Source organism: Canis lupus, chromosome 16 (genome assembly GCF_048164855.1).
Source record: "Canis lupus baileyi chromosome 16, mCanLup2.hap1, whole genome shotgun sequence".
Lineage (NCBI taxonomy): Eukaryota > Metazoa > Chordata > Mammalia > Carnivora > Canidae > Canis > Canis lupus.
Window position 1 is genome coordinate 790,679 of NC_132853.1, and position 18,613 is coordinate 809,291.

Sequence of the window (18,613 nt, forward strand, 5' to 3'; positions counted from 1 at the left end):
ATACTGGTACCAGGAGTGGACATAGTTTGCTATTCAGCTTGATCAAAGCACTCTACACCAATGTAACTTCCTGATCTTACTGGTAACAGAACTAAATGTTTCCATGTTCTGCCAAGATGGGTTGCCAGTTATCGACAGAGGGCTTGCATCTGGTAATAATTATTTACTAATTCTGTTTACCTTTTGATCTGGTTTTCAGTGTACAGCTGCAGCTATCAAGGCTATAAGAGAAAGTGGAATGAATCTAAACCCAGAAGTGGAAGGGACACTAATTCGGGTACCCATCCCCAAGTAAGTTTGGTTAAAATTCACATATTTTGACGGAATGGGGCATTTGTCCCTGGAAGGACATAAATACATCAAGACTGTTAGACTGGTAGTATACCTTACCTGTACTCTCGTCTTGGCAAACTCCAACATCTTTTGAGATCCAGTTTACTGATTCAGAAATATTTATTGATTGCCTACTAGGGGCTGGAGATGCAGCAGTAGACCTGACAAAGTTCTTGTCTGAGTGTGTGTACATTCTGTTTGAGAAGGTAGGACACATAAATAATAAAGTCATTCACATAATGAAATACTGCGAGGAAAGAAAAGATGGTGGGACACAGTAGAGTGCCTTGATGAGGGTGATGGTGGAAGGACAACTTCAGCCTGGGAGGACTCTTTAAGGAGGTAACATTTTTGCTGAGCTAAATGGTGGGGAAGAGCTTTTCAGGCAGAGTGAACAGCCAGCACAAAGGCCACAAATCAGAAAAGACCTTGACACTTGTGATCTCCAACTCATGCTCCTCAGAGAGTTACTTTTTACTTTGGTCCTTGCTTGTTGAAACTTTTAGGCATTAGAACAGAATATTGTTAATTATGTAAATAGAACTTAGGGTTTTGAGTGAATAAAAATGTATGTTTTGGTTTTTTTTTTTTAATTAAAAAGGAAAAGAAACACTCCAAGGTCTTTAATAACAAGACCTTGGCATGTTTGAGAACAAGAAAGCCAGAGTGTCTGAAACTTAGGGAGGGCGGGAGAGAGAACGGTGGGAAAGGCTTTTCAGGCTGCGGTTAGGAGTGTGGGCTTTCCTCTCATTGAAATGGAAAGCCACTGGAGGGGTTTAAACGGAGTGTTCTGATCAATGTTGACTTTTTGGGGGTCTCTCTGGCTGTGAATTAACAAATGGAATGTGGAGGGACAGAGTAGTCACAGAGAATAGCCAGGAGTCAGCTGTGATGGTCCAGGTGAAGAAGGAATCTTTGCAGATTCCACAGCATATAGAAGTAGTTTCCCCTTCTGTCACCTCATAGCATTATTATCTTTAAGTCCCTCTTCCTGCACAGTGTGCCTCACAGACAGCAGGTCCCAAATCAGCATTGAATTAACTTATTTAGTCATTCAACACATATTTAATAAGTACTAACTACATGCCAGACACTTTCCTGGTGGCTTGATACAACAGTAAACAAAATAAACAACAAAAGGCTGCTGTCCTCCTGGGCTTACTTTCTAGTTGAGTAGGCACAGTGAACAAAGACAAATACATGATGAGATGTCAAGTGATGATAAGGACTATGGAAAAGAAGAAGTGGGGTGAAGGGATAGGGAATTAGCGGGAGTTTATTGTAGATAGGAAGGTTCAGAAAGGAAGTGACTGTTTTTTTTAAAGACTTATTTGAGAGAGAGGGAGAGAAAGAGAGCACACATGAGTAGAGGGAGGGGCAAAGGGAGAGGGAGAGAGAGAATCTCAAGCAGACTCCATGCTGAGTGTGGAGCATGAAGCCTGAATGGGGCTTGATTTCACAAACCTGAGATCATGACCTGAGCTGAGATCAAGAGTCATATGCTTAGCTGACTGAGCTACCCACATGCCCTGAAAGGGAGTGACATTTGAGCAGAGACCTAAGTGAAATGAATGAATGAAGCCTCAAGTAACTAGAAGGGAAATAGAGTCTTTTCCCTAAAAAAGACTAAACACTATCCTGTATTTATATATGTTTACCTCACTTCTCACATAATCCCTGTGATGTATGTTTATTGCTGGTATGGAAATTTAGACTCAAAGAGGTAAAATAATATCTCAGATCACTCAGCTTATGCTAAAGCTGGGACCTAAGGCCAGGTTTAGTTGATTCTAAAGCCTCATGATATACCATGCTAGCAATAAGAATTAATTTCTAACACTGAAAGTCCAGGAACTTTCCCCACTGAACTTTTGTTCCCCACTTTATGGCTAGAAATCGCCTGTCTTATTCCATCATTCTTTGTATTCTGTAAATCAGAATTAATGCTGTGCTTTGAAATCATATGGATTGGGAGCAGTAGAACCTAGTGTTTAAGAACCAAGTAGACTTAGGTTCAAGTCTAGTACTTGTTTGCTTGGTTAGTTCATTAATTTGCTCAGCAACTTTTTACAAATATACCATGTGTCAGGCTCTGTGTCAGGGGCTGGGGATATACAAACCTAATGTTTGTCTTCGTGGAGCTCACAGGCTGTGTCCAGTCCCCTTTTTATACCATCTGCAGTTTATCTGTGGAATTTACTATTACCCACACTTTACAGATGAAAACTTTGAAATTCAAAGAAATTAAGGGACTTGCCCAAGATCACATGGCCAGTAATGGGCAGTCATCCTTCTCAGTTTTTCTTACTAGACTACATACTTGTTCTGCTGCACTGCTTTATAGATGGGTCATAATGACTGTGGAAAGTGTATTCATGGACATCAGATGTTAAGACTTGCAAGTGGAATGGATAGCAGTCAGCAGGTTTGCTTTTAGTACTTGCCTTTTTGTCTGTGAAATCTTGGAAGAGCCACCTAACCTCCACGAGCCTCAGCTTCCTTGTATACCAGATGAAGAGATTGGTCTCCGTGGCCTGCCAGATCCTTCTGGAACTTGAAAAGTCTGTGGATGCTATGGATTTATGCTGCTAAAGGCTCATTGCTGCCTTGGGTTCTTCCGAGAGTGGCCTGGTTGTGTATCCTATTCTTCTTGCAAAGATCCAGTTGACATAATGTGCTCCTCTGCAACTTGAGAGGAGTTAGTGAATGTACACTGTATGTAAGTTTGAAGGATCAGTGAGTTTTATTTAAATTCCCAAAGACTTGGGGATCTGTTACATTCTATTTTACATTATTTTATGTTAGTTAATGGGAGTAATCTAAGAGAAAGTTGACAGACCAAAACCGTCTGCTCCTGCAAATCTCATTTTTTATATACTTACTTCCCTTTGACAAGGTGGTAAGGTCATGAGGCCCCTTACTGAATTATAAATTTGGTAGTTTTCCAGATAAAAAATGAATGATCTGTTCTTCATTATGGAGGCTGTGTCATACGAGAGGATAAAGGTTGATTTAGACATAGAGGACCAAGGTTTTTATTTGGTTTTGGCAGTAACTCCCATATGACTGACTGTGCACGTCGCCCTAGCAGCCTGAGGCCTTCTAGTTCCTCACTTGTAAAATAAGTGAAATAATACATAATGATATATAGAGATTTGGTGGGATTAGTAGAGAAAATAGATTAAGTTGTATGATCTCCTTAGAGGAAAGAAACTATATAAGGTACTGATATTATTTCAGTAAACTTAATTTTCTCGATATACATAATTATAGTTTAGGAAGAAGGAAGGAATTATAGTTTAGGAACGAGGAAGGGAACTGATATGAGTACAGACTATGTCCCAGGACCTGTTAGGGGCTTGACATAGACGGGGAAAGTGGGAAAGTATTATGGTTAAATTTCTGCCTTGGTACCACAGAAGCATGCAGTTGAGTTCATCCTGTCCTGCTTTTTAGCTGTGTGCTGATGGCAACTGTCCCCACCTCTCTGAGTCTCAGGGAGGTCATCTGTAAAACATTTACAGGATCTGCCTTCTGAGATTATTGGGAGGTTTCAGTGAGATAGTGTACACAAAGATTTTGATGCTTAGCCAATATCCAGTGAATGCTAGCAAATGTTTCTCCATTCTCTTTCATAAATAGGCAGGAACACTGTTCCCTTCTAAGGATGAAGACACTGAGATCCCGAGAAGTGGGGCCTAGTTCCGGGTCAGATAGCTGGTAATTGGCAAAGCTGTGAGGGGGAAAATAATATGCTAAACCTTCTGTTAGGAGGCTAGGAGGTGTGAGGGAACCAGAAACATACATTCCTAGGATTAGTTTCTGTTTATAAAATGTCAAGTTTAGGGGCATCTGGGTGGCTCAGTGGTTAAGCATCTGCCTTTGGCTCAGGGCGTGATCCCACAGTCCCCGGATCAAGTCCCATGTCAGGCTCCCTGCGGGGAGCCTGCTTCTCCCTCTGCCTATTTCTCTGCCTCTCTCTCTGTGTGTCTTGTGAATAAATAAAAACTTAAAAAAAAAAAAAAAAGTAAAATTTCAAGTTTAGTTCTAGAAAAGTTTGCCTTTCCTTATTGATCTTGATTCTTCCTCTGCCTAATGATCAGTCTGCAAGGTTTCTGGCCTTAATTCTGGCTGCCCAGAGCTAAGTTTTATTTGCAGTTGCAGCAGATCTCAGCTAGTACCTCATCCTCATTATAATCCTCTGATTCTTATATTCTTATTTAAATGAGTCTACTGAGTATGTGACTCTTACTAGATCTTTAAGTAGGGGGAAGATAAATCCTAAATCCACAACGGGCCTGACTGGGAGCCTTTCCTAGTCAGTCTTTCCCAGCCTCCGGGAATACAGTCCCGTGTGGCTATGCACAGGTTCTCCTCGTGACTGGCCTCAGGACAGGTACCACTGAGCCTCAGAGGCTGGGTTCTGTCTGTACTCACAGGCAGTGTGTACAGCTCTTGTTTTCTCCTCTGGCCAGTGTTCTTTCATTTAGAGAAGTCAGCCTACTGGATAGAGTCTTTGAACATTCCTGTTAATGTGTCAGATCCAGTGAAATAATTCCTTCTGCTTTTCTTACCTGTTTATGTAATCACATTGTGGTACTGTTTATTAACCACCTGCTCTGCAGGTGTGGTGCCTGAGGGTGCTGTGCTGAATGCCTTATAGTTTTTCCCCAAATTCTCACAACACTCTGATGAGGTCAGGAGACGATTCTAATGCCTGTTTGGTGAGGCACCTGAAACTCATGGAAATGAACGCTGGTCGTCATAAAGCTAAGTGGCAGAAGCCACATTAGAACAAAGGTCTTCACTCTTTTACTTCACTAAGTAAAGTGATCAGGGACCCTGAAAAGTTTTGAGCAGGAGATCCTTTTCACCAGGCCAGATTTCCACCCCGACCCTGTTCGTGTCCCGAAACACACACACAAACACACCCTCCCTTGCTCATTGTCTTACCAAATTGCTGTGAGAAAACCACAGATAGTAGAATAAGCTACTTGTTGGAGAGCACGGACCTCATATCTGCCTTTAAAAAAACCTGTAAGGAATCATGAATTCACTGAAGAAATAAAAGTACGTGTGATTGACTCACTCCCTGCTGAGGTTGCATTCTGTCTTGATTGTTCTCCTTTTTTGTTATTTTTCATCAATGTCCGCATTGATTTTATTTTAAGTAGAATTAAAGAAAAAATTAAAATACCTCCATCCTGTTCTCCATGGGGAACCACTCTGAGCACCTTGATTTTCCAGACTTTTTTCTATGCAGATTCAAACATGTGTTTCTGTCTCCTCCATTTTTCTCGTAATGATAAGGGATTAAATTACACATACTGTTCTGCACTTGTTTTTTAACTTAACAATGTGTCATTACTCTCTGATGAGAATTCTTCCACTCTCTTCTTAAAGGACACCTAGCAGCTGCATTTTACACACAATATTAACTAGTTCCCAGTTGAAAATGTTGGTTGTTGAAAGTTTTTCTCTTTCATTAACGGTGTCATAAGGATCTTCAAGGTTTGCTTCCGGTTCTACCTGGAGTAGGAAGTGGTAGGGCAGGGGGAATGTACCTAGGAAACAAGGGAACAGGGAAGCTTTAGTGCAGCTCTTGCTGCTTGATGGTTTCGTGCTTGTTTGCAGCAGTGTGCCGTGTATTGCTGAGCTTCTTAGCATGTGGACATTTCAGGGCAAGACAGCCATCTGTAGCTCACCCAAATGACCCCTCCAGAGCTCCTCAGATCCAGACTCCTTTACTCAGTCTATTGATTTAAATGTTACATTCATCCCAAAACACCCTCATAGAAACTTCCAGAATAATGTTTGACCAAATATCTGGGCACCCTGTGGCCTAGTTAAGTTGACACACAAAGTTCACTTTCAGAGTTTTTATAGACCATTATGAGGATTTTAGCTTTTGCTGGGAATGAAATGGAAGTCATGAGAGGGTTTTGAGCTGGGGAGTGACGTGATCTGAGTTAGTCTTTGATCATACTGGTTGCTATTTTGAGAATTCCATTGTAGGAGGCAAGGGTGACAGCAGGGTCCAGTTAGGAGCTATTGCAGTGACCTAGGGGTGATAATGGCCTGGACTAGCTTAGTAATGGTGAGGTTGGTCAGAAGGTTGCTTCTGGATGTGTTTTTTTTTTAAAAAAAGCTGCCAGGATTTGCTGGTAGATTGTGAATTTAGAAAAAGAGGACTCAAAGATGCCTCCAGGGTTTTTGTTCTGAGCACCTGGAAGGGTTAAATTGGTACTCACTGACAGGGCAGGCTTAGGAGGGCAAGTTGGGGGTAAGGGAAGAACTGGTTTTATACGTAGTTATTTTGAGATACTGTGAGGTATCTAAGTGGAAAGGGCAAGTAGGCTGTTTGATTTATAAGTTTAGAGTTAGAGGACAGGTGTGGGCCTCTGGGAGGCAGGAACCTGTAGAGGAGGCTGTGAAATTAGAGGAGATTATTTTAGAGAGTAATGTAGATCATGAAGAGAAGGGTTTTGGTGGCTAATGGCCTTGATGTTCCACTTCAGGATTTATGAGTCAGCAAGTGAGGAGGAGCCAGCAAAGGAGACTAAGTGGCCAGAGAACCAGGAGGGCATGGGACTGGGAAATGGAGCAAAGCATTTTAAAGAGGAGAAAGTTGTTGGCCATTCCGAACACGGCTGTTAAGTCCAGGGAGAGAAGTTCTGAGAATGATCACTGGTTCTAGCTACCTGATTTATCCACAACTTAATCTCTAGGTATAAAGGAAAGCACAAGGGTTTTGGGGTTCAAATCCCTGATATATCTCTCTGGGTATGTCAGCTTGGGTCCAATGAGAAGCACATGCCAGGACAGAACCAGATGTGCTAAAGGTTTATGGGAGGAAATGCCCGTGAAAGAGATAGAAGGCAGGTTTGCCACCAGTGAAGAAAGAGGAGGATTGGGTGAGAAGAGACTTGTCCTGCAGTACCCCTCTGAGAAAGTCACCCAGGCTGAAGGGCCATTCCTGAGCAGATTGCATGTGTAATTTTAATTCCTTTGTCTTTTTTTTGTTTTTAAGATTTTATTTATTTATTTATGAGAGACACAGAGAGAGAGAGAGAGGCAGAGACATAGGCAGAGGGAGAAGCAGGCTCCACACAAGAAGCCTGATATGTGGAACTCGATCCTGGGACTCCGGGATCACACCCTGAGTCAAAGGCAGACGCTCAACCGCTGAGCCACCCAGGTGTCCCTAATTCCTTTATCTTATAGCATTTGGCATTATCTACTTCTCTTTGTAAAGAAATTTTGGAAACATTCTTTTTCTGATTATTTGGAAGTAAAACCAATGATATTTTACTTCTGTTTAGTGATTGCTCCTTTGATCCTTAACTCTCCCCCTTTCTCACTAACTCCCTCCCCCATCTTTTTCTATCTTTTCCTCCATTTTTAGGGATGGGAGGAGTTGAGTCACGAGGTTATAATTATCTTGGAATTTCAGTTGCTCAGGAACACTGTAGTTTGATTGTTAATGAGCATTCAGTTTGTTCCTTGAATGTGAATTATGGTGAATAAGACCTCCTACAAGGTATATCCCAAATCAGAAAATCTGAGGACCAGTCCTGGCTGTTGGTGTGAGATTTGCTTTGTGTTTCTGGTGAGCAGAGGGGCCTCGGCTCTTCTTAACACCCTCAGCCCACTGAGCTGCTTGGCAAGGCCTCCCAACAGCCAGAGAGTTGCCATTGTCAGCTCCCACTTTTCCTCTGGGCATCTCGAGGATGACAGGCCTTATGCCCAGGCCAGGCTCCTTCCCTCAGACTTTGTTCTGAAGTGACAGCTTGGAGGAGGATCTGACCCACATGTTTTACCAGATTCTAGTAAAAAGCCCAGAGTTAGAGTTCTCCCAGCCTGGATTCCCTTTCCCAAGTGCTTTTCCCCACCATGTGCTGATGTATGGCTTCTCACGAACGATGACCAGGTTTTTTCCAGGGAGAACAAGCTGGGTAAGTCAAGGTAGGATGGTCCCCAGGCTGAGTCAACTGGGGGTGGGGAGCTAAGATGCAGCCAGAGCAAGGCAGCACTGAAAGCTTGGGGGGAGCCAAGGTTACAGTAAGAAAAGCCACGAAAACAAAACCAATAAAGGGAGTTACGTGACCTTACACTAGGTATTTCAATTCTCTGAGTCTCAGCGTCCTCATCTGTAGAATGGGATAATAGCCATATGTACTTTGGGGAAGATTTATTGGGAGAAGCTCCTGAGACAGATCAAGAGGAACGAGAGCAGGGGTGGAGGGGAGAGCCTTTGGAGCATGACTCAGTCCTGACACCTGTGAAGAGAGGAAAGAAAGGCAGGCAGTGAGAGTGAATGTTAGTTTTTTAAGTGGTCGCTGTTAAGGTAGCTGTTGTTTCAGAGCATCTCTGTGACCTTTCCTGTGTGCTGATTGTTGACTGTTGCAGGGCGCAGTATCAGCATTGCCATTCCCCAGGCGAGGAAACAGGTGTGCTATCAGTCCTTCCACTTTCCATCCAGGACACGAGCAGTATTCAATGACTAGAACCAGAGAGGCGTATGACCTTTCTTAACAGTTTTAGTGAGATGTAATTCACCTACTTAAACTGTACAATTCAGTGGTTTTTGGTATATTCAGAGAGTTGTGCCACATCACCACAATCAATTTTAGGACACTTTTCATCACCCCAAAAAGAAACTCTGTACCTGCTAGCAGTCACTCCCAGCTATATCCTCTAATCGCCCCGCTCACCTCCCCCCACCTTGAGATTGCTGTAGGCAGCCACTAATCTGTTTTCTCTCTCTAGTTTCCCTGTTCTGAGCATTTCATATAAATGGAATCACACATTATGTGGTCTTTTGTGACTGGCTTTTTTCACTTAGCATAGTGTTTTCTTGGTTCCTCCATGTTCTAACATGTAGAAGTACTTCATTCTTTTTGTTGCTAAATAATACTCCATTGTAGGGGCATATACCACATTTTATTTATCCATTCCTAAGTTGATGAACATTTTAATTGTTTCCACTTTTTGGCTCTGAGGAATAATGCTGCTGCTATAAACGTCTTTGTAAAAAATAAAAAAATAAAAAATAAACGTCATTGCACAGACTTTTGTGTAAATATATTTTTAGTTCTCTTGGGTATATATACAAGAGTGGAGTTGCTGGGTCATATGACAGCTCTGTTTAACTTTTTGAGGATCTGCCAAACTTTTCTATGGGGGCTGCACATTGTACATTCCTACCAATAGAGTATAAGAGTTCCAATTACTCCATCTCCTTGCCAACAGTTGTTTTTTTTTTTTTTCCAACAGTTGTTTTAGTTTATTGTTGTTATTACTACCCATCCTAGCGAGTATGAAGTGGTATTTCATTATAGTTTTGATTTATATTTCCCTCATGACTGCTGATGCTGAGCATCTTTTCATGTGTTTGTTTGGCATTTGTATATCTTTAGAACAATATCTTTTCAAGTTCTTTACCCATTTTTTAATTGAGTTGTTTGTCCTTTTGTTGAGTTGTAAGAGTTCTTTATATATTCTGGGTACTCGACTTCTAGACGTATAACTTTCATCTCATAATTGTAGAAATAGTACACATTTATTGCAAAAACTCAAACCCAACAGAAAAATAAAAAGTTCTTTTACTGTTCCCCAAATATTCTTCCATGAAGTAACATGAGTTTGGTGTATATCTTTCCGAATTATAAAAGATGCATATACAATCCTAAGTTTACATAAAAAGGATTGAATATCTGCTTTTTTTTTTTCTTTGCTTAACCATGCCTTGTGTACATCTCTTCATGGTAATCTCACTGTTTTTGCTGCTGCAGAGAAATACCCTTTTGAGATGGGTATAATACAGATAAGGAAACTGGGGCATCAGAAAGTTTTTGTTCAAGGTCACAGATCAGTAAGCAGAGGAGTCATGATTCAGACTGAATCTGTCTACTTCCAGAGCTCATGTTCTGTGTCATGTTGCTCATCGGGCTGCCGACCTGGAATCCGTCTCCTAGCTCTGTGGCCTTCTTATCTGACTGCTTTAGTGCCTCGTGGACCTTGGACCCAAGTAGTGTGTCTGATGTATATATTCCAGGAAACACCCTTTTCTTATAAACCTGCACACATGCAAGCCTTCAGCAATCCTGAAAGGGAGAAAAAAGTCCGAGAAGAATGCCTGAGGACCTCATTTGGGCTGGGGCATCCGCAAACTGCATTTGAGTCACCACAGCTGCTTTTCCCGCCCTCTCCTTCCCACCGCCTGCTTGCCATCGCTGCTAGGTCAGGGCCACTAGTTCTGCTGGCTGAGTTCCAGTTCCTTGTTTCTTCCTGCCTTCCAGGCCCTCAGGAGGCCTCCCTGCACTATTAGGGGGCCTACCTCCTCCCCGGTGTCGTGGCTTCCCATCTAGCCTGCAGCTTTTCAGGCACGCCTCCTACTATTTCAGGATCCATGTGTGTGAAACGGGGACTCCCTCCTGGCACATACGTGGGGCTGAAACACGTAAACAAGTGCAGTCAGGATTCCAGAGAGGAGCATGGACGGAGGAGAAAGTGCCACCAATAACTATGCAAAAGCTGCACCCCAAAGGACAGACTCTTCTGCCTACCTCTCTGTCCTCCTCACTTTGTGTCCTGCACCTATGTATGGAATGTGGCAACCCACTGCTATAGGTCAGATCACTTTTCCATTGCAGTCCTCTAAGGACCCGCTCTCTCCTTTCACCCCATTGCACTTGGACTTCTAGGGGAGCTGGAGGAATAGTAATGAACTATATATCTAAGCAGGCCTTAATGCAGGAGCCATGCTGTTTTTACCACTTCCACTAGTAAGAATAGCTGCTTTGATTTGTCTAGCACCAACAAGGGAGATCTGGAATGCAAGGGTCAACTGCCTTGGGCTCACATCCCAGATCTGCTAGGAACTTGTCATGTGGCCTCGGGCAGGTTACGTGATCTGTCTGAGCCTCCCTTTTCTTATCTGTAAAGCCAGGTAAGAGTGTCACTATGTCTTGGGATTCACAGAGCTAACGCCCAGAGAGTGCATTATCAGCTCAGGGCCTGGCACAGGGAACAAGCTCTGCAAATGTCAGGTATCATTATTATTGAAGGGGAGCAGATGCCATCTGAGTCAGATGTCTAGGCAAATGCAAGCATGCTTTTAGTATGACAGTAACAGGGTTCTTCCTTACCTCACTGTCGCACTTTATTTTCTTCATAGCACTCACATTTCATTTTTTATACTTAATTTGTTTCTCTCTTTCACTAGAACATGGATGCGAGTTGCTCTGTCAGTTTCATTCGTTGCTGTATCCCTAGCCTCAGAACAGGGCCTCGTGGGGATCCCTGGGTGGCTCAGTGGTTTAGCGCCTGCCTTCGGCCCAGGCCGTGATCCTGGGGTCCCCGGATCGAATCCCACATCGGGCTCCCTGCATGGGGCCTGCTCCTCCCTCTGCCTGGGTCTCTGCTTCTCTCTCTATCTCTCATGAATGAATAAATAAAATCTTAAAGAAAAAAAAAGAACAGGGCCTCGTGTGTAGTAAGAATGTAAAAATGCCATCAGGGTTTATGGAATAGATGAATACGAGCACTTACTATAGCCTAAACTGCTATTCCAGGTGCTATTTGTATTCACTGTGATAGATCCCTAACAATCTTTTGAGGTAGGTATACAGTTACTCCTTTTTTACGGATGAAGAAACCAAGTCCTAGGGGAATGGTGTTCTCTGTGCCCAATGTCACAAGTTAGTAAGTGGAAAAGCAGTCAGTCTTTCTCAGAGCCAGGGCTTGTACCCCTTCTGCTGTGCTCTGTCAGTAGCAAACACCATCAGTATTTTTATTACTGACAGCTTGACAGCTTTTGAATAGTTAATACGTAATAGGCAGAGTTCCTTAACCATCTGCTCCTTTGCTCCTCACACTCACTCTGGAAGAAAGGTTGTGTTGTTATTACTCCCCTTCATTTGACAGTTGAGGAAATAATAACAATAATAATGTTTATTGAGCATCACCATGTGCTGGCACATGTATTACTTTGAGTTAATGGTAATATACACATTTGACAGATGAGGAAACTGAGGCAAAGAGGTAAAATTAATTGCCCAGGGCCACACAGCTAAGACATCTGAGCCTCAAACCCCAGCTGTCTGGCTTCGGGAACTGTTCTTCTAAGTGCTTCCCTTGATGTCTTCTCAGTTCAGAGAGGTCAAGTTACCTGTGCTCAGTCACCCAGATTATAGGTGTCACAGCCAGGATTGGAAACCAAGTCTGCCTTCATCACCAAACCTGTGTTCTTTCTCCTGTATGTGAGAGCTGAGGGAAGAGTTTCCCGCATTCATCTTTGGACTTGGGTTCCATCCTGCAGGAGTGACAGGGAAGGAGACGTCGGCTGACTTAATCAAGGCCACTCTGCTAAGAATGTGAAGATGGGAGCCCCAACCTCAGCCTCCTTTCTCTCTCCATCCTGCTGGGCTGTATTTCAGCATGGTATGTCTGGCTTAGCCAGGCCTTTAAGAGTCACAGGACCATTGTCTGAAAGCAGGTGGCCAGTTGTGTCCCCAGAGAGAATTAAAGTTACTACAGGTGGTAGAAGTCCCTCCAAAGTGCAGGTATGATTTCTTTTGGGCCAAAATGACCCCTGATGTCTTTATGAGACATTAGTGTCTGTAAAACAGGCTCATGAGCTGGGGGTGGTAGGGGTGAGGAAAGAAGGGAGGGGGAAATTATACCCATAAGCATAGGAAGTCTGGCTGGGCTACACAAACAAAAACATTTCCTTCGGGGCCAGTGGCCCCAAAGCAGTGGACAGCGCCCACCAACAAACAATAAAGTCAGGCATGTGTCTGCTGCTGATTGCGGGCTGATGCTCCTACTGGGGGGAAGTCTCCCAGAAGCCGGTGAAGAGGTGGTGGGGTTTGTCTCAGTGGAGCTGTCAGAGATGTGTTTTGATGGACGTTCCCTGGAAGTGCAGCTTCCTTCTCCCTCAGCCTGTCCCTCACAGCTGCTAGAGAACTCATGGCTCCCACTGCCCCCACTGCCTGCTTTCCTCTGTTCTTTCTTTCCCTCTCTGCTTACCATCCACTCAGCAGCCCAGGCTCAAGCCACTAAATCCTACTGATGGTTTTCTCCCTCACCATTCACATCTTGTCTATGGTAAGAGTAAGAAGGTAGCCACCTTGTAGTGAGCACCTGTCATGCACACACTTGGAGGCGGGCCAGCCCCTTGCTACCACCGTGTAATCTCAGACTTGCTTCTGCCCTCATAATAACATTCTTCCTGCCATTTTATACACAAAGAACCGGTTTGGAGAAGTTGAGTAGCATGCTTACAGTTCTGAAGCTAAAAAGTAGCAGAGCCAAGGGGATTCCAGCTTAGGTCTCCTTGGCTTTGGAGCATGTTTGTTCCACCTTTTGAAGTCCCCTCTAAGTAACCAATGTTCCTTTTGAAGTCGATTGTCTGACATCTCATAACTGGGCTTTACTGTAACTGCCCACGCTGAGCATAGCTTCCTCTGATATACACCTGGTGAATAGCTTTGTACGTGTGTCCCATTCTCCCTGAAACAATAGGAAGTATCATTCAGTTTGGGGGATTCTCTACTGTGTGAGTTACCATCAGGGCATGCCCTCTGCTTATTGTTCATGGGAACGTGCTCAAGGAATTTTGCAGGAAGGCTCCCCATCCAGGATGTTACTGGAAGACCTGCCTGGTGCAGTATGTACAAATAAGGTGTGACCCTGCCAGCTCAGCCAAAACTCCTGCCTTATGCTAGGAGGCTCTCCGACCCTAGCGGAAAAGGCTGCTGTCTTCATCATCCAGCCAAGAAACTGTTACAGGGTTAGTCCATGGCTTCCTATCTGCCTGCCTGGAGGCTCTTGGGTAAACTTTCGCCATGTGCTTAGATCTCGTTTGTACATTGCTGTCTACACAAAATACAAATCTGATCATGCTTCCTGGGCCTTACTCAAACTCATTGGACTCCATGTTGTTCTTAGGAACAATCTGCTAGGACTCTTTTTTTTTTTTTTTAAGATTGTATTTATTTATTCATGAGAGACACACAGAGAGAGGCAGAGACACAGGCAGTGAGAGAAGCAGGCTCCCTGTGGAGAGCCTGATGCAAGACTTGATCCCGGGACCCCGGGATTACAACCTGACCCAAAGGCAGACACTCAACCACTGAGCCATCCAGGTGCCCCTGCTAGGACTCTTTTAAACTTTTTTATCATGGTAAGATATACATAAGAAACTTAACATTATTTAAAAATGAGTAGTTCAGTGGTATTAAGTATACTTACACTGTTGTGTAACCATCTCCAGAACCCTTTTTCATTTTGCAAAACTAGAAGTCTATGGGACGCCTGGGTGGCTCAGCAGTTCAGTGCCTGCCTTCGGCTCAGGTCGTGATCCTAGGATCCAGGATTGAGTCCTGCATCGGGCTCCCTGTGAGGAGCCTGCTTCTCCCTCTGCCTATGTCTCTGCCTCTCTCTTTCTCTCTGTGTCTCTCATGAATAAATAAATAAACCTTTGAGAAAAAAAAAAAAAGAAGTCTCTGCCTATTAAACAATAACTTCCCATTCCCTTAACCCCTCATGTAGTCCCTGGAAATTGCTATTCTCCTTTCTGTCTCTGTGAATTTGACTATCCTAGATACCTTGTATAAAGTGGAGTCACATTTGTTCTTTTGAGTGGGTTATCTCACCTAGCATAATGTTTTCAGGATTCATCTATGCTATTGCGTGTCGGATTTCCTTCCTTTTCAAGGCTGAATGAAGTTGTACTGTGTGTATATACTACTCGCGCCTGTCTGTTCACTTGTCAGTGGACCTCCTGAGCCTCAGTGTGACACTGAGGGGCTTGTGTACATACTTTTGAGCTTGCCAGGCTCGCCAGCCTCCACACTTGGGATAGTCTTTCTACTCTTTGTGTCCTCAGCCTCACGGTCTGTTTCAGTCCCTCAGAGAGCAGTACCCACTTTCTGATCTGGAAAGATGCCTTTACTTGACACGGACCATTCCCGAGGGTGGGAATGATCCCCCCAGACCCTATACTCATACACATCTTAATTTAAATGTCACTTAGCTTGAATGTTCCCACATTTCATTCCTGGAGCCCCAGGGGACCTCGGTCAGATTCTCCTCTCCTGCTAATTATTTTCATAGAACTCTGTGTGTCTTTATTGTGCTTATTACGACTGTAACTTATTGATTAATTGTGCATGTGTTTGTTTAATGACTGCCTTCCTCACCAGACAGTAAACTCTTTTTTTTTTTTTTTAATTTATTTATTTATGATAGTAACAGAGGGAGAGAGAGAGGCAGAGACACAGGCAGAGAGAAGCAGGCCCCATGCACCGAGAGCCCGACGTGGGATTCGATCCCGGGTCTCCAGGATCGCGCCCTGGGCCAAAGGCAGGCGCCAAACCGCTGCGCCACCCAGGGATCCCCAGACAGTAAACTCTTATTTGTAAATGCTACATCCCTCATGTCTGGCATTGGGGCTGGCACATAATATGTGCCCAGTAAACAGCTATTGCATGAAACTATAAACAAAATGAATGAATTAGTATTGAAAAGAGAAAATTTCAAGGCTACATGCTGGGAGCATATAGATTATAAAATGTACATGAGATGTTAAATTACTAGTAGGATCTCAAAAAGTCATCTTGCTGGAGTATTGATTGTTTGCCCTGTCATTTCTCTGTTGATAAAAACCTCCAAGAATAAACTCTTCATTATTTGAAGATGCCTCAGTGAGTGCCAACACGTAAACAGCAGCAGCAAAGGCAGCTGACATTCTCCGATTGTTTATTCTCTACTAGGCTTTTGTACTGTGTACACCCTATGTATTCTCTCATGAAATCCTCACATGACCTCTAAAAGGTAGATGGTGGGGTGTTTTTGTTTGTTTGATTTTAATTTCTATTTCCAGATGAGAAGACCAAAGCCCTGGGAGTTTAAATGATTTACTTGAGGTCCCTCAGCCAGCTAGTGGTAGGCCCAGGAGTAGAGGGGGTCAGAGCAGACTAAGCTTTGGAGGCCTGGGATAGAGCATCAGCCTTCCCCCTAGTACCTTTCCCCTCATTAGCTGGAAGAGCTCTCTTTTTATCTGTTTTATACATTAGAATTGGAGCCTCTGCCTTGGTTTTCTTTGAAGCCAGAGTTTGTGGCTACAGAAGAATTTGAAAAGTCCAGGCCTGCAGAACAAATTTGACCTTTGCAGCTTTCTGCCCTCCCACCACTAGATATCCTACTGTGCTTCTGCCTGAAATGCCCTCTCTTTTCTTCTGCCATGGACCAGAATGCTTCTAAGGCATATTCCAAATCTAGAGGCAGAATGAGTTGTACTCTTCTGCTTGCTCCTCCTGTGGAAGGCCCACCCCTCAGTCCTAGCAGCACTCAGGCTCTTTCTAAGTTAAATGGCTGATGAGTTTGTCTCCACCGCTGGGCTGAGCCTCTGGGGAAGTTGGACCAGGCCTGCCTTCTCTCCGGAGCTCCTCTGCCTGGCGCGGGATCTGGCACAGAACTCAGGAGCCTCAGCCAGTGCCTGATGAATGAATGAATGCACGCCAAGTGCAGAGCGAGTACTCAGCACTAACTGGCTGAGTGCAGAAGCCTGAGTACAAACTAGCGTGTGCTCAGAGAACTCCATGAATGCGAGATGGAGATGATCAGATGTATTAATCACTGGTTTGGAAAGGAATTAAAATATTTCCATAATATAGTATGATTCTTTTCTAAAACAGATGTGCCCTCATTGTTTCATGAGGAAGTAATTAAGTGTATTTGATTAAAACATTCATAATCACTATCATTTATTCAAGGCTACTATATGCTGCTGTCTTTTATTGGTGCTTTATATATGTTGTGTCTGCTTCTCCCTGTCTCCCTGGGAGGGTTTTTATTGTCTCCATTTTAGAGATGAGGAATCTGAGGCTCAGAGAGATTAAGTCACTTGTCCAAGGATACTCAGCTTCTGAGTGATAGATATGAGAATGCAACAGGCCTGGCTGACTTGAAACCAGTGCCTTTCTGTCACCCCAACTACTTCTGAACTTGTGTTTGAGAGACCTTTCAGCCCAGCACCCTGAACCAGCATGCATATTCCTTTCTTCCTCTCAGCCCTCTCTGTGTCTGCCCCTGCCACCCCCCACTCCGCTTTCCATTTCCTTAGATTATTGCCTCCCTTGCATCCTGAAACTGAAATGTTTTTGTTACTGTCAATAATTGGATACTATTATGTGTGGAAGCTGTCTGGTGTCAATAGTATACTAATGTCACACTTGTATTAGTAAATACAAAATAATATGTTGTTATAAAGCCAAATTATATATATTACGATTTTCTTTATACAGCCTTTTACTCCTAAGATTTCTTTGAGTCCCAATTTAAATGTTTTTTTTTTTTAAAATACGGGTTTTGTCTTCCTGTAAAGTGTAAACATAACAATGTAGTGAAAAGAAAGTCAATTTTTTATTTTATTAAAGGTTGTCTAAACAGTGGAATACCCATTTCAAATTATATATGGAATAAAAGATTGAAATATCTCTCTTTAGAGAAGTTTAAGAGGTTTCTTACAGACTTAGATTCATTAATTTTCTCCCCCTCCTAGTATTTCAGCAGGATTAAGTTTTTTGAATCAGTGGATCAAGTTTAAATTTCCCTGTTCCTTCCTTATACTGACATATGCTTTGGCAGAACAAAAAAGAGACCTAAAATGTCAGCCTGATTTTTGTTCAATGAATTAAAAACCATAAAAGTAACAAGATCTGATCCAAATCCCTAAACTCCTGACATGGTGGTTTTGTCCTTTTCAGTCCCAAGATTCATATTACTGACTTTGAAAAGCTTTCTGCCTGAAAGCAGAAGTGATGGCAGCAGTGCATAATTTATTTGAAATAGATTGCAAGGGGTGGGCAGCACAGAGTAGTGGAAAGCATGTAGGCCAGAGAGATCTGGATTTGAATCCCTGTCCTGTCACTCAAGCCCATGGGCAAGTTACTCAACATCTGTGCGCCTCAATTTCCTCATTGGAAAATGGGAGGGGGATGAGAATCTAGCTGGAAAAGTTGTTGCGGGGGTCTGTGAGGTACTGTACTTACAGTACTCACCTGGCATAGACAGGCTTAATAATGGCAGTAATCAGGATTATTTCTATTTTGAGAATACCTTCAAATAACTGAATCCAGAAGGACTGATTTATAATGCAGACATCTGCTTTGTCTTCAGAGCTCATCTTCCCTCAAAATTCTTTGATTTTTTTTTTTTTTTCTCATCTTGGCGGAGAGAAGAATAGCAGGTAGATGCCACTAAATCTTTAACA

General features: G+C 43.2%; 1 protein-coding gene across 7 annotated transcripts in view; it reads left to right on the forward strand.

The window, feature by feature from the left end:
• The window catches only part of MRRF (mitochondrial ribosome recycling factor), a 57,778-nt gene that overhangs the window by 25,456 nt on the left and 13,709 nt on the right, over positions 1 to 18,613 (forward strand). For all 7 annotated transcript variants that reach the window (XR_012008255.1, XR_012008257.1, XR_012008256.1 and 4 more), the window contains one exon: positions 200 to 291. Coding sequence is in view for 4 of the 7 variants with exons in the window: in XM_072777838.1 (XP_072633939.1) it covers positions 200 to 291 (92 nt within the window). In the remaining 3 variants the exon portion in view is untranslated. The remainder of the gene's footprint in view (positions 1 to 199; positions 292 to 18,613) is intronic.